A 14475-nucleotide genomic window follows, 5' to 3' on the forward strand; every position below is an offset into this window, starting at 1 on the left:
GACAGGTCAGAATCCGGTTGTGAAGCCGGGGAAGGGACCTCTGGTGACACCAGAGGCTCTTTGTCCCGGGACTTATGTTTCTTCTTCTTTTCAGGCTGAGATCGAGGAGGGCTGTGTGGCATAATGGAGCCAGCTGCAGCAAGATCAGGAACAGAAAGAGACCGGGCGACCGGGGGGCCGATAGACCGCGGCTCTCGCGGTCGCCGCGCTGCAGCAGACCTTTGACCTGGAAGGTGCCGGGAAGGGGCATCCCGGGAGAGGCGCCCTTGACCGGCAGACGCCGAAGGAGTGGGACACTTCTCCGGCTGGGGAGGGGGAGCAGCGCCCAGAGGAGAAGGTGTGGGAGCCGCAGGGGAGGGGGGAAGGAGAGGGGTCCGGGATGGGGGTAAGGAAGGGGGAGGAAGGGATGAAGATGTAACCAAGGCGTACCTAGATGACATGGACACAGGGTGCAATCGTGCGTATTTCTTACGGGCCTCTGTGTAGCTTAAACGATCAAGAGACTTATACTCCTGTATCTTTTTTTCTTTCTTATAGACTGGGCAATCTGCTGAACGAGGAGAATGACTACCATGACAATTTACACATACAGGAGGGGGAACACAGGGACTCCCCTCATGGAGTGGACGTCCACAGTCACCACAGAGAGGGTCCTGGGTACAGCGAGAAGACATGTGGCCAAAACGCAAGCACTTAAAACACCGCATAGGAGGTGGGATGTACGGCTTCACATCACAGCGATAGACCATAATCTTAACTTTCTCAGGAAGGGTATCCCCTTCAAAGGCCAGGATAAAGGCACCAGTATCAATACGATTATCTTTAGGACCCTTCTGAACACGCCGAACAAAGTGAACACCCCGCCGTCCGAGATTGTCCCGAAGTTCCTCATCAGTTTGAAGGATGAGGTCTCTGTGAAAAATCACACCTTGTACCATATTTAGGGACTGGTGAGGGGTAATGGACACGGGAATTGTGCCAAGATGGGTACAGGCACGAAGGGCCGCAGATTGGGCAGCCGAAGCAGTTTTTATCAGTAACGAACCCGACCGCATCTTGCTCAGGGAGTCCACTTCGCCGAACTTGTCTTCAATGTGTTCCACAAAGAATAAAGGTTTGACACTGGTGAAAGTATCTCCATCAGTCCTGGTGCAAACTAGATAACGGGGGAAAGGTTTTGCCCCTAGACGACGGCGCCTGACCCTCCTCCCAGGGGGTAGCCACGGAAGGGAAGGCCGAAGGGGCAAGAGAAGCAGCACTTGAGGAATCAGTACCACGCAGAGAGACGGCCGCAGAAGAGCGGCCAGAGTTTTGGACCCGTATGCGTTTCATCTGCATAGCGTCCGCCCTGATACCACCCACTCCGATCAGGGGCTCTCCTCACGGGCGCCACCCAGCCACAGCAAGGGCCGTCTGGCACGGCGGCCATTGCCGGGAGTTCCGATGCTCCAGGATGACGAGCAACCACTCCAAGGCATGCATGAGGAGGTCACAGCTCAGGTATCAGAAGTGTGATCCCTGTGTGTTCAGGGGGCTCAACCAAAAGGGTACATAGCGACCCCACCACACGGGCTGGCTACCGTGCTGGCTATGCACCCTAGCATCAGACAACGACGTAAAAGAAAAGGTGGAATGTACTATGAGGGCACACGTCGGAGACACTAGGTAAGGTGCTCTTCCCCAAATGGCTCACACTACGGAAGAGAAATTTTGGAATGGAGGTCAAACCCCAGAGGGGGACCAAGGAACGCCAAAAGGAGGAGATGATTACGCAAAAAAAGCCGGAGTGTAAAACCAACAGAACCAGGAGAGGGAAAGGAAAGGAAATGCAGCCCGGGAGAGAAAGAAGGCTGCAATGGCTCGGGGCCCCGTGCTCGCCACGCACATATCCACGAAAGAGTTGTGGACCCCCTGGGGGGCACAAGAACTGTCAGTAATTAAACACGCAACAATGGAAACACGGATATCTATTATGTGAGGCCCCTATAAAGGAGTATCTTGTAACTGCAACAAGGCATTGCAGAAATTAAGATATGAAATAAGCAGAGCCAGAAAGTTCTGCCACAGCAGCATGACCCAAGAAGAAAAAATCCAAAGGCTGCACAGAGTCAGGTATGCTAAACAATGCTTCATCACAGTTCAGCTAATTTGTACCAAATATTTATAAATTATATACACTTATCTATTAGTGAAAACACTATCAGAATCCCTACAGCAGTTCTTGAGATCAGCCTTCACATATAGACAGAAAATGATGGCAGGGGACTTTAATTTATAACATTTACAGAAGGAGAACATACATGTGTACATGGGCAGATTCTAGTAATAATAATTTTGTGTGGCTTGGTGTCCTAGTGCAAGTCTTAATTGGACATCACTTCAGCAACTTGTGTCTCCCTAACCAGCTATACAACCAGAAAAAGATGACCTACAGTTTAACATAGAATCCAAAATGCATTTAGTTTCTGGTGAATTGCCACATCATTGAAAGGTGACTGCTAGGTTGTGTAACAGGGAGAAAAATCTGTGATTCAATGAAGATTTGATCCCATGGCCTTTTGGTTACCAAGCCCCTGCTTCACCACTAGACCACCATACTTAACTTCGATTCTGCTCTGGGAAAATAAGGTCTACAGTATCACATGGAATCTGAACCAAGTTTTGCATCTGGCAAATGTCCACATCACTCAGAATTAAATGCTAGGTTAAATGACATTGAATGATCCATGATCTGATCAGAATTTGATCCCATGACCTTTCAGTTTTTGGGCACATGCTAGACTACCTGGCCAAACTCGGATTCTGCTCAAGCTTTGCTGCTGTCTAGAGTTGCAGCAGCTGTACCACTAGATGGCAATGCCATTGTTTTCACAGTAGCGGTGGACTTTAATTCATCATAGTTCAGCCAATTCCCAATGAATTGTATACACTAATCTTAATCCCTTTACCCTATAAACCCATCACTAATCTTCCTTGTGAATCCATATATCTATTAGTCAAAACCAGATCAAAATCTTTACAGTAGTTCTTTAGATTAGTAGTCCACAAATACAAACGAAAGCAAGAAGGGAATGAAATAATGCAGATGATACTGTGTTAAACTGTGATGCAGATTGTACTATGTTAAACTGTAATGCAGATGACGTTCCTGTGTATGTAATGTAAAGGCATGTAGATTGACTTGATTAAGTTGAGGAAGCACTATCTAAAATTGAAAACAACAGTTCAGGATCATATGAAGTCAGTATATAAATGATCACAGCACTTTGAGAGATTGGTCAACAATGACTGTACAAAGTCCTAAACGTAATTAGGAAATAAGAAATGCAGTACCTAACAAATGGAAGCAAGGAGTCATCATTCCATTATTTTATGAGAGTGATAGAAATAAGAGCACAAACTACTGAGGTGTAACTATTATCCCGTGGACTAAATATCTGAGTCCATCCCCAAGAATAAAACAAGAAAAGCCATTAATCTATACACAAGAAGGAGAAATGTCGTTTTAAGCCTCAAAGACTACTAACTACTGGCCTCATTTTTGCCACAGGATAGTGTGCAAGAATCGCTGGGAGAAAAATAAAAACATAGAACTGGTTTTCTGGAAATGAAGAAAGCCCATAACCACCTACCATGCAGACATATTGGGAACAGCTGATGCATAAGAAAGTTGCAGTTATCATTGAGTGATTAAGACGATTATATGATGAAACCAAAAGTCTGGTACAGCTCCAGAGAGGAAGGTCAGGTTCATTTGAAAATATGAGTGGTGCCTAATAAGGAGGTTGTCTTTTGCCACTTCTCTTCATCATCATCATCATAGCCAATGAAGTAATGTTTAAGGACAAGACAAATCTGGAGGTACAGACCAAATTAGATTTTGGCGTGAAGCATTCACAAAATGGTTCTAAAATCAGCAAAACCAAGACAGTTAGCTAGGTGTTGAGTAGAAACCCTGCAACAGCCCATCCAATAATTAGAGATGGAAAGACAGAATTGGTGGCCAAGCAGTACTTGGGTAGCATTGTTTCCCTATATAATACTGTATCCAAAAGTTTGGGAACAGAATACAAAAAGGCTTCCAAATTTTACCAAGCAGCAAGTCAAATACACTACATTCTCGCTAATCCAGCCATTCCTAGCACATATGGATTCCAGAGTAGCAGAACTGCCAGATTATTGAGAGTGTCTGAAATTAGGTTTAAACACATAAGGACTACATTTTATTACATCCAAATATACATTAATTTTTTTCATAAAAAATTTAATCCTTGAGTGAGCAGTATCATTGATGGTGAGACATGTCCTGATTCTTAGTCATCACAATGATGATAAGCGTTGGTAGCATGCTTGATCATGCAACTGCTTTACAAGCATTACATTGGTACCGCATATATCTTGTTGTTGCACAATGTACTTCAGGAAGGTATCTGCAGCTTCAGCACCAGCATTATGAGAAATCTTCATGCTCTCTCCTCCTATGTCCTCTTCTTCACCACTTTCGCCATTATTTTTCTGTAAGCTTCTTTTTTTTATTTCTTCATTTATTAAAGTTTGGTCTATCTCACAGATTTCCTAATTCAGCCACTTACCAACATCATATTCATAAATTTCGCCGCCTCCTGAAAATTTGTGAAATTTTTTAACATACAAAGTGTCAGCAAATGATGATTCTGAGTAGACTGGTGCATCACTGTCACCCAGCACTGGCTCCAACTGTGTGTTAATCGAGGGCCACACTTTTCTCCAGCCATTCATTATGCCAGTGGTCTCTACTTTATCACATGCTTCTGCTGTTTGGAAAGCAACATCACATAAGTTTATTTCTCTCCACACTACAATACTGTTGCAGCAGAGTCATTATCATATTCGTTCAGCAAGGAGACAAATAGCACATGTCAAAAATGATGTTTAATTGATTCTGAAATTTCCTGGTCCATGGGATGAATCAGGGCCATCACACTGGGAGGAAGAAAGAGTGCTTGCATACCATCAGACTTTCCAGTCACATCAGATGGGTGACCGGGAGCACCATCAGTTATTGGGGTAGCTTTTAGTGGAAGGCTTCTTCTTCTTCTTCTTCTTCTTCTTCTTCTTCTTCACAGCTGCTACAAATGTTTTGTGGAAGCACTAAGAGAGTATTTCTCTGCCCATCCAAGGTATCATCTGAGCACAATGTTGCGCTGAAAGTGTGTTTCTATCGCTGTGTTGTAAACAATGGGGAATTTAGGCTTTCCCAATCATTATGACCATTTTAGGCTTCCAATGGCCTTGTCACAATTGTAACACCGGTTACTGTCAGGTCAGTGAAATTAAGTACTCTTGGGTTTGGTTAGCACTTGGATTGGTGACCACCTGGTTCTGCTGAGCGCTGTTGGTAAGGGGTGTGCACTCTGCCCTTGTGAAGCCAATTGAGGAGCTACCTGATTGAGGAATAGCAGCTACAGTCACGAAAACTGACAATGGATGGAAGAGCATGTGCTGACCACATGCCCCTCCATATCCACATTCAATGACACCTCTCGGCTGATGATGACATGGCAAACAGTCTGTAACGTTGGGCCTTCCAAGGCTTGATTGGACAAAGAGTATGAGTGGTAGTTTATGACTCCCATTTGTATTATAACTCACCATGAACATTATGTGCTGTTTCTGTTGTTTGTATAGCTTACATCTCACTCTCGGCAGCTCATGTTTTTGAGGGAAGCTCCTTGTAAAAGAGACCTGGTTTTATCACATTGTACAAGGCATAAGCAGTCAAATCTTCTTCTTCTATCATGTCTGTATATTCTTTACAAACACTTCTGCATATTTTTTGTTAGCTGAGTGACTTTCCTCAGTGACTGCCAGCTGCTGGGCGCCATATCGTTTTTTAACAGTTTGACAGCCAAAACTCGCTTGTTGCAAACAAGTTACTGCCACCAAGTTTTTTGTTAAACGCAAATCCTTTTTCCTTCATTATTGGGTCACTGACAGGAATTCCTGTACTGTGTTGTTGCATGAACCACATATAAACAGCTACAACCAGTTTCTCATTCTCTATCTTTTGCATAACCTTCCGTTTTCCCAACTCGCTCACCTTTTGGGCTATATACTGTTGATGTATAGACATGAAGCCCACACTTACCACAGTGGTACAATTTTATATGCCAACTAGCTCTGCATATGATAAAGAGATTGAAGAAATGTATTATGCGATTATAGAAATAATTCAGTTAGTAAAAGGGAACAAAAATTTAATAATCATGGGGGACTGGAATTCAATAATAGGGAAAGGAGAGAAGGAAAATAGTAGGTGAACATAGACTGGGTGTAAGGAATGAAAGAGGAAGCCGCCTGGTAGAATTTTGTGCAGAGTCATAACTTAATCATAGCTAACACTTCGTTTAAGAATCATGAAAGAAGGTTGTACATGAGGAAGAGGCCTGGAGACACTGGAAGATTTCAGATAGATTATATAATGGTAAGACAGAGATTTAAGAACCAGGTTTTAAATTGTTAAGTAAGACATTTCCAGGGGCAGATGTGGACTCCTACCACAATTTTTTGGTTATGAACAATAGATTAAAACTGAAGAAACTGCAAAAAAGTAAGAATTCAAGTAGATGGTACCTGGATAAACTGAAAGAACCAAAGGTTGTAGAGAGTTTCAGAAAGAGTATTAGGGAACGACTGACAAATACAGGGGGGAAAAAATACAGCAGAAGGAGAATGGGTAGCTTTCGGAGATGAAATAGAGAAGGCAGCCGAGGATCAAGTAGGTAAAAAGACGAGGGCTAGAAAAATCCATGGGTAACAGAAGAGATATTGAATTTGACTAATGAAGGAGAAAATATAAAAATGCAGTAAATGAAGCACGTGAAAAGAAATACAAACATCTCAAAAATGAGACTAACAAGAAGTGCAAAATGACTCCGCAGGGATGGCTAGGGGACAAGTGTAAGGATGTAGAGGTATATATCACTAGGGGTAAAATAGATACTGCCTACAGGAAAATTAGAGAGACCTTTGGAGGAAAGAGAACCATCTGTACGAATGTCAAGAGCTCACATGGCAAACTAGTCCTAAGCAAATAAAGAAAAGCAGAAAGGTGGAAGGAGGATATAGAGGGGCTACAGAAGGGCGATGTACTTGAGGACAATATTATGGAAATGGAAGAGCACACATGTAGATGAAATGGGAGATACGATACTGCGTGAAGAGTTTGACAGAGCACTGAAACACATAAGTCAATAAAAGGCCCCGGGAGTCGACAACATTCCATTAGAACTACTAATAGGCTTGGGAGAGCCAACCATGGCAAAACTCTACCATCTGGTGAGCAAGGCGTATGAGACAGGTGAAATACCCTCACACTTCAAGAAGAATATAATAATTCCAATCCCAAAGAAAGCAGGTGTTGACAGACGAATGGAAAAACTGGTAGAAGCCGACCTCAGGGAAGATCGGTTTTGATTCCATGGAAATATTGGATTATAAAAGCAATACGACTTATCTTAGAAGATAGATTAAGGAAAGGCAAACTTACGTTTCTAGCCTTTGTAAACTTAGAGAAAGCTTTTGACAATGTTGACTGGAATACTCTCTTTCAAATTCTGAAGGTGGCATGGGTAAAATACAGGGACCAAAAGGCTTTTTACAATTTGTACAGAAACCAGACAACAGCCATAAGAATCAAGGGGCATGAAAGGGAAGCAGTGGTTGAGAAGGGAGTAAGACAGGGTTGTAGCCTGGGTGATGTTATTCAATCTGTATATTGAGCAAGCAATAAAGTAAACAAAAGAAACATTTGAAGTAGGAGTAGGAATTAAAATCCAGGGAAAAAAAATAAAAACTCTGAGGTTTGCCGATGACACTGTAATTCTGTTAGAGACAGCAAAGGACCTGGAAGAGCTGTTGAACAGAATGGACAGTGTCTTGAAAGGAGGATATAAGAGAAATATCAAAAAAAGCAAAATGAGGATAATGGAATGCAGTTGAATTAAATCAAGTGGTGCTGGGGGAATTACGTTAGGAAATGAGACATTTACAGTAGGTAAGTTTCGCAATTTGGGGAGCGAAATAACTGATGATGGTCGAAGTAGAGAGGATATAAAATGTAGACTGGCTATGGCAAGGAAAACATTTCCAAAGAAGAGATATTTGTTAACATCGAGCACAGGTTCAAGTGTCTGTAAGTCTTTTCTGAAAGTATTTGTATGGAGTGTATCCATGACGGAAGGGAAATATGGATGATAAATAGTTTAGACAAGAAAAGAATGCAAGCTTTCAAAATGTCGTGCTACATAAGAATGCTGAAGATGAGAAGGGTAGATCACATAATTAATCAGGAGGTACTGAACAGAATTGGGGAGAAGAGGAATTTGTGGCACAACCTGATTAAAAGAAGGGCATGGTTGGTAGGACACATTCTGAGGCATCAAGGGATCACGAGTTTAGTATTGGAGAGAAGTGTGGAGGATAAAATCATAGAGGGAGACCAAGAGATGAATACACTAAGCAGATTTAGAGGGATGTAGGTTGCAGTAAGTTACTCTGAGATGAAGAAGCTTGTACAGGATAGAGTAGCACAGACAGCAGCATCAAACCAGTCTCTGGACTGAAGAGCACAACAACAACAACAACAACAACAACAACAACTGTTGAATATCATCACCTTCCTTTTTGATGTCATAAACAACATTTCATCTAACATCCGCTTGAGTGACTAAAGGCTTGATGTGGGCCAGATTACTGAGAGGCAAGACTACTGAGGACCAAATTAGTGAGTGTTTAGTGTACTTTGGCTTGCAACATTACCACTAATTTCTAAACTCAAGCTTTACAAAAATGCCTACTACCTCCACTAACATACGGACCAAAATCAACAACAATTACTAAACAAAATAACCATTGTCTCCAGGCAACAGAAAAGAAAGGCCTACATTTTTGCCAACAGGAAACAAAATTAGAGCAAGTGTAGCACTCAACAACAGCTAGAATTAGAAAACAGCATTTGGAGACCCATAACTGAAGTGGTTGTACAGTGTAAAGGGACACCCTGTTAACTTCATTCAACAGAAGTAATCGATACCAACAATATTTTAGCGAATCTTTTATAGGTTAATATTAACTCAGCAGTTTAACTGAAAGAATTTCATATGATTTTGTATATGATGTGGTATATTTCAGGCTAAAATGTATAAAAAGAAATTACTTTATTACAATCAATATGTATTAACTCTGTATGTACAGTTAAAACTACTTTTCTTTTAGAAATATTTGAAATTATGAAATATCTGGCATACTTAAAATTCCTATTATTAATTATGCAATCTGACGCTAACTATTAAATTTATTTCTGGATTCATTTACAAAATAATGATATAACTCGGTAAAGATTATTCTTTTGTCAAGAAAGTTTGCAAACTCTTTTTGTTTTGTAAACTCTTTGGAATATTGTTAGTATCACAGAATAAGTGATTAGTGGGCACTCCTTTCAAAGCTTATGAAACGAATCAATTATTTAGAAGAGTGAAAATCTACTGGTCATGTGAGGGAGGGTAAGATTATAAGAGGTGCAGGCATTTGAAAAGGATAGTTCCCTGCAGGTCCCCCTCAGGCTTATTATGAATAAAATGTATTAAATGAACAACAGCCCCATAGGAAAAAAAGTTGTAGAAGTCTTATCTGCAACATCAACTGCTGCAGCAGAAAAATGATGACAATGATGAAAGAAACAATTTACACCGATGAGTCTCCTTCACATTGAATCAGTTACATAAATTAGCACATAAAATAAATAGTAAAATTTGGATTCCGATGGTTACTACATATTTCCTGAATGAATGAATCATCAATAGCAGTATTTTATGAAATGGCAGAATGCAGTAAAATACCAACAGACTCTAGCAATGACAAAAAAGGGTGAAATGAAAAAATTAAAAATTTATGTTTATGACTTTGCTCCCACTCTCATCCTCCACCAAACCTTTACTCTTGCCTTGTTTGGAATGCAGCTTACGATATAGTTTCTAATTACTAGTATTTCCTCTCTATTTTCAGTAGTATGAAGCCAGACAAGGTAGTAACCTTGAGTCCAATTATTAACCAGAAGTTCTATTTTGTGCTCACCTGCTCACCATTCAACCAGCATGGTTTTCACACCTAAACATGTCAGAAAATGTTCCTGTTTCACCAAATCCTTGTGCTCTTCCAAGTGGATTGGTGATTTATGATTCCATCACTCTTTTTTATTAGCTACAAAAAATGACATCTTTGAGAGCAAGATCTGAAAGGGCAACCAGTTTAGTATTCTGTTAGCCTGCAAATTAGTTTCCGCTGCTGGAATAGCATTGTCAATTTTTTTTTCTTAACTTCTTTGTTTAGAGAGGAAAGGAAGATAAGGGTTTCATATTCTGTCAAAGATAATGTCATGAAAGATAGATCACAAGCCCAGAGAAGAAAAGGTAGATTGATCGTATCCTTTCCAAAGGAACTGCCCTGGCATTAGCCCTTAGTGATTTAGGGAAACCACATGAAATCTTAATTTAGACTTCTGAACAGGGATTTGGAATCTGCTCTTCCTGAACTTACGTGCACCATTTCACACTGTTCCTTCTATAGATGTTAAACGTGCATCTCGCAGTACAGTGCAGTAGAAGCTCAAAACATTTTTAGCCTATTGACATTTTTCTTTACTAATCAAAGTTTTATTGAGATCACTCAGATAAATGGTATCACACAGAACCATGTAATGACAGTAAATTTACCTGTATGGTGTAATGTTAGGCCAATTGAAACCTCTTCCATCAGCTTGTTCCTTTTTTAGCATGTTAATAGCATTATGTACTAACTCATCTGCTGAATTTCCTTTTGCGATTTCTGTACCCATGTCACCTGCCTTAGTGTTAGCACCAAAAAACTTTACAGTTGGGTATTTCATAATTTCATATTCTCGGCATAATGGCGTGTTGTCTTCATTTGCACAATCAACAGCAGCAGAAATAAGGATATCTTTCCAACCTGCAACAGAAAATGAAAAGCTGGAGAGTTTATCTGTAATTCAAAGATTAAGGCAAAGAGAAAAGGTTATTAAAAATTCTGTACACAACTCTTATCAACTTACATAGTACACTGAGCAAGCAGTAAGAAAATCAAAGAAAAGTTCAGAGAAGTGAATAAAGTTCAGGGAGAAGAAATAAATACTTTGAGGTTTGCAAAAGACTTTGTAATTCTGCTAGAGGTAGACAAGGACTTGCAAGGGTAGTTTGGCTGGAATAGACAGTGTCTTGAAAGGAAGATAAAAAATGAACAACAACAAAAGCAAAACATTGGTAATGGAATGTAGTCGAATTAAATTAAATGATACTGAAGGAATCGGATTAGGAAATAAGACACTGAAAGTAACAGAGGATAAAAAATGTACACTGGCAATGGCACGACAGGCGTTTCTCAAGAAGAGAAATTTGTTAACACCGAATATAAATTTTTGTGTTAGAAAGTCTTTTTTGAAGGGACTTGGGAGTAGTGTAGCCTTGTATGGAAATGAAACCTGAAGCAGTTCAGACAAGAGGGGAATAGATATTTTAGAACATTGGTGCTACAGCAAACTGCTGAAGATTAGGCAGGTAGATTGCATTGCTAATGAGAAAGAAATGAATAGAATTGGGGCAAAATTTGTAGAGAGACCAGGAGGCGAATATAGTAAGCAAGTTCTAATGGAATGGTTGCATATTGTAGTAGTTATTTGGAGATGAAGATGCTTCCTCAAGATAGAGTAATGTGGAGAACTGTATCACACGTCTTCAGACTGATGGCCACAAAATAAGCTTGAAACTATCCCAGCCAGAACTACCCCAGCTAAATGTGGTTCTATCCAGTATAGAATGTACATTCCTACCGTGAACTTTTGTAGCATGCCTTCTTCGTTGCCATAGCACTGTGACAAACAGTGCTCGAGTTTCAACAAGTCTCACAAGCACAGTGGGAATTCACAGACTCGCTATGCCAGATGTCTTTATCACCAGCTCCTTGCCCCAATGCACCTTCACAGCTGTGAGTATGCTACAATGTGGCAATGAGCTTACAGATATATGTCTGAAGGCTGACATGAGTGGACCTACCCCAGTGTCTTGAGAGGGAATACGGGGCAAGTGGGATCTACTGTCAGAGAACTGAGCAACTGGGCATTGAAACTGAACCGGATAACAGCCAGATTTTGTTGTTGAGGATAGCCTTTACTTAGTGTCATACACTCTTAACAAATCCATTTCTGCCACTGTGACAAGACAACCACTATTTGAAACTTGCATATTCATGCTGCAATAGATGCTTCTGGAACTTACTACCAGTAAAACTGCACAAAAATAAACTTCATAATGACTAACTGTACTATGCTTATAGTTTTCACAGGTATTTCTACAATTCCATCTCTTATCTTAAAAGAAACAACTACTCATTTTCAACAGAAATTCAAGACTTCAACATTTTCATACAACAGAAGATTGCAATATGACAAAAATTTTATAAATTCCCCCCTCCACCTTTTCATTTAACTGGTTTCATTAAATCATCTAGGTTTGTCTGGAAGGAGAATTTGCAGGAACACTGACAACTGTCACCATGTATCTTTAACTTTGTTTAAGAAATTGTTTTTTTTGTGGTACTTGGTTTTAAGCTATTTACAGACATTAGGCACCAATGTTTTCATTTTTAATTCTTTTACACTTAAGACAACCACCTTCTTTAGGAGATCAACAACTTTGCCAACTTCCTCATGTGGGGCATCCACACTCAATTGAAGTAAAGAAGATCACTGAATAATCAGGGCAGAGTAAGTTTCCCTCTGACAACAGGCTTTCAATTTTACGCTTCCATATTACAACACATGAAGAAAAAGAAAGAATTGGGGGGGGGGGGGGGGCGAGGAGGTGGCTCTTTCAATGACAACTGTCTTTCCAATCTTCTACAGTTTTGAAATTGGCATTTTACCGTTCACCAAACAAATCATTAAGCTTTATGTGACACAGGTGTAGCTCTGAAACTAGCCACCACAAAATGCTTTTAATTTGTTTTTCCTACCTGCTGAACCCCCTATAACATTTGTTTGTTTGTTAGTTCATAAGATAGTAAGGTATTCAGTCAATCATTTCAACTATTCTTTTATCGAAATGATGTGGAATGAACAGTTTACAGGACATGTATACATGATCAATATTAACATAAATGAACATATTATTTTTAGTCCTAATACTCAGTAGTGATTTTCTAACAAGCTACAAGTTTTTAAATCAAAAATCATCCATGGACTACAAAGAATAGTCCAAGATAAATGATTTTACACTAGATTTAAAACATGCTTTGATACCTATCAGACAATATACGGTATTGGGCAAATGATCAGAAGTTTTTTTGCTGTATACTGAACTCCTTTCTGAGCCACTGACACCTTCAATAAATATTACAATAAAGGTCTTTTTCCCTCTAGCGTTGCAAGTATGGACATCATTATTTTTCTGAAATTATGATAGATTATTTATGACAACTTTAATTAGGAAATATGTATACTATCATGGAGCAGTTAAAATGCCCAACTCCTTGAAGAGGTGCCTACTTGATGACCACAGATGAACAACAAATATTATCTCACTACTCACTTTTTTGCAATCAATATTTTTTTGTAAGTAATAAGTTACCACAGAAAATTATTCCATAAGATGCTACTGAATTGAAATATGCAAAATATGTCAGGAGGTTGATACCATTGTTTCCCAGTTTAGCAATTAGACAAAGAGCTTCTTTCTGTTCAAGTTTTCATCAATAAGTACATCCAAAAATTTGGAGCCTTCTACCCTATTTACTGACTCCTGTTCAGGTGCTACATCAATTATTGATATCTCTCTAGTTATTGTACAGCAATTAATATTGTGTGTTATCTCAAAATTTAGGTAGAGCTCATTTTCAGAGAACTACTTAATAATTTTTTGGAAAGCATCATTAACAATCTCTTCTGCTGCTTTCCCTCTAATGGGATTTACTATAACATTAGTATCAACTGCAAAAAGTGCAAATTCCGCTTAATGAATGTTAACTGGAATGTCATTCATTTACATAAATAACACAATTGGACCCAAAACTGAGCCTTGTCGGCCTCACTCCATGATTTCTCTGCAGTCATTAAAATTTTCTCTCCTTTCAACAGTGTCTGAATTATTCAACACAACTTTTTGAATTCTGTTTGTTAAGTGTGATTCATATCGTTTGTGTGTAAAGCCATTGAATCCATGAAAGTACCTTTTTTTTTTTTTTTTTTTTTTTTTTAAGACAGTTACATGATTTATTAGGTGAACACCTTGAAATGATCACAGAAGATAACAACTGGCAATATTTTATTACTTAAAGCTTGTAATATTTGATGATTGAATGTATAAATAGCTTCTCAGTTGAGCAACCCTTCTGGAATCCACACTACGATGCACAAAGTAAGTTATTTCT

At 39.6% G+C, this 14475-nt stretch overlaps 1 protein-coding gene across 2 annotated transcripts in view; it reads right to left on the reverse strand.

Moving 5' to 3' along the window:
- LOC126412969 (sulfhydryl oxidase 2-like) overlaps positions 1 to 14475 on the reverse strand; it is a 58340-nt gene that overhangs the window by 21313 nt on the left and 22552 nt on the right. For both annotated transcript variants that reach the window (XM_050082871.1, XM_050082864.1), the window contains exon 2: positions 10752 to 11004. In XM_050082871.1, coding sequence (XP_049938828.1) covers positions 10752 to 10924 — 173 coding nt within the window. In that variant the 5' untranslated portion in view covers positions 10925 to 11004. The remainder of the gene's footprint in view (positions 1 to 10751; positions 11005 to 14475) is intronic.

Source organism: Schistocerca serialis, chromosome 1 (assembly GCF_023864345.2).
Source record: "Schistocerca serialis cubense isolate TAMUIC-IGC-003099 chromosome 1, iqSchSeri2.2, whole genome shotgun sequence".
NCBI classification, from domain to species: Eukaryota; Metazoa; Arthropoda; class Insecta; order Orthoptera; family Acrididae; genus Schistocerca; species Schistocerca serialis.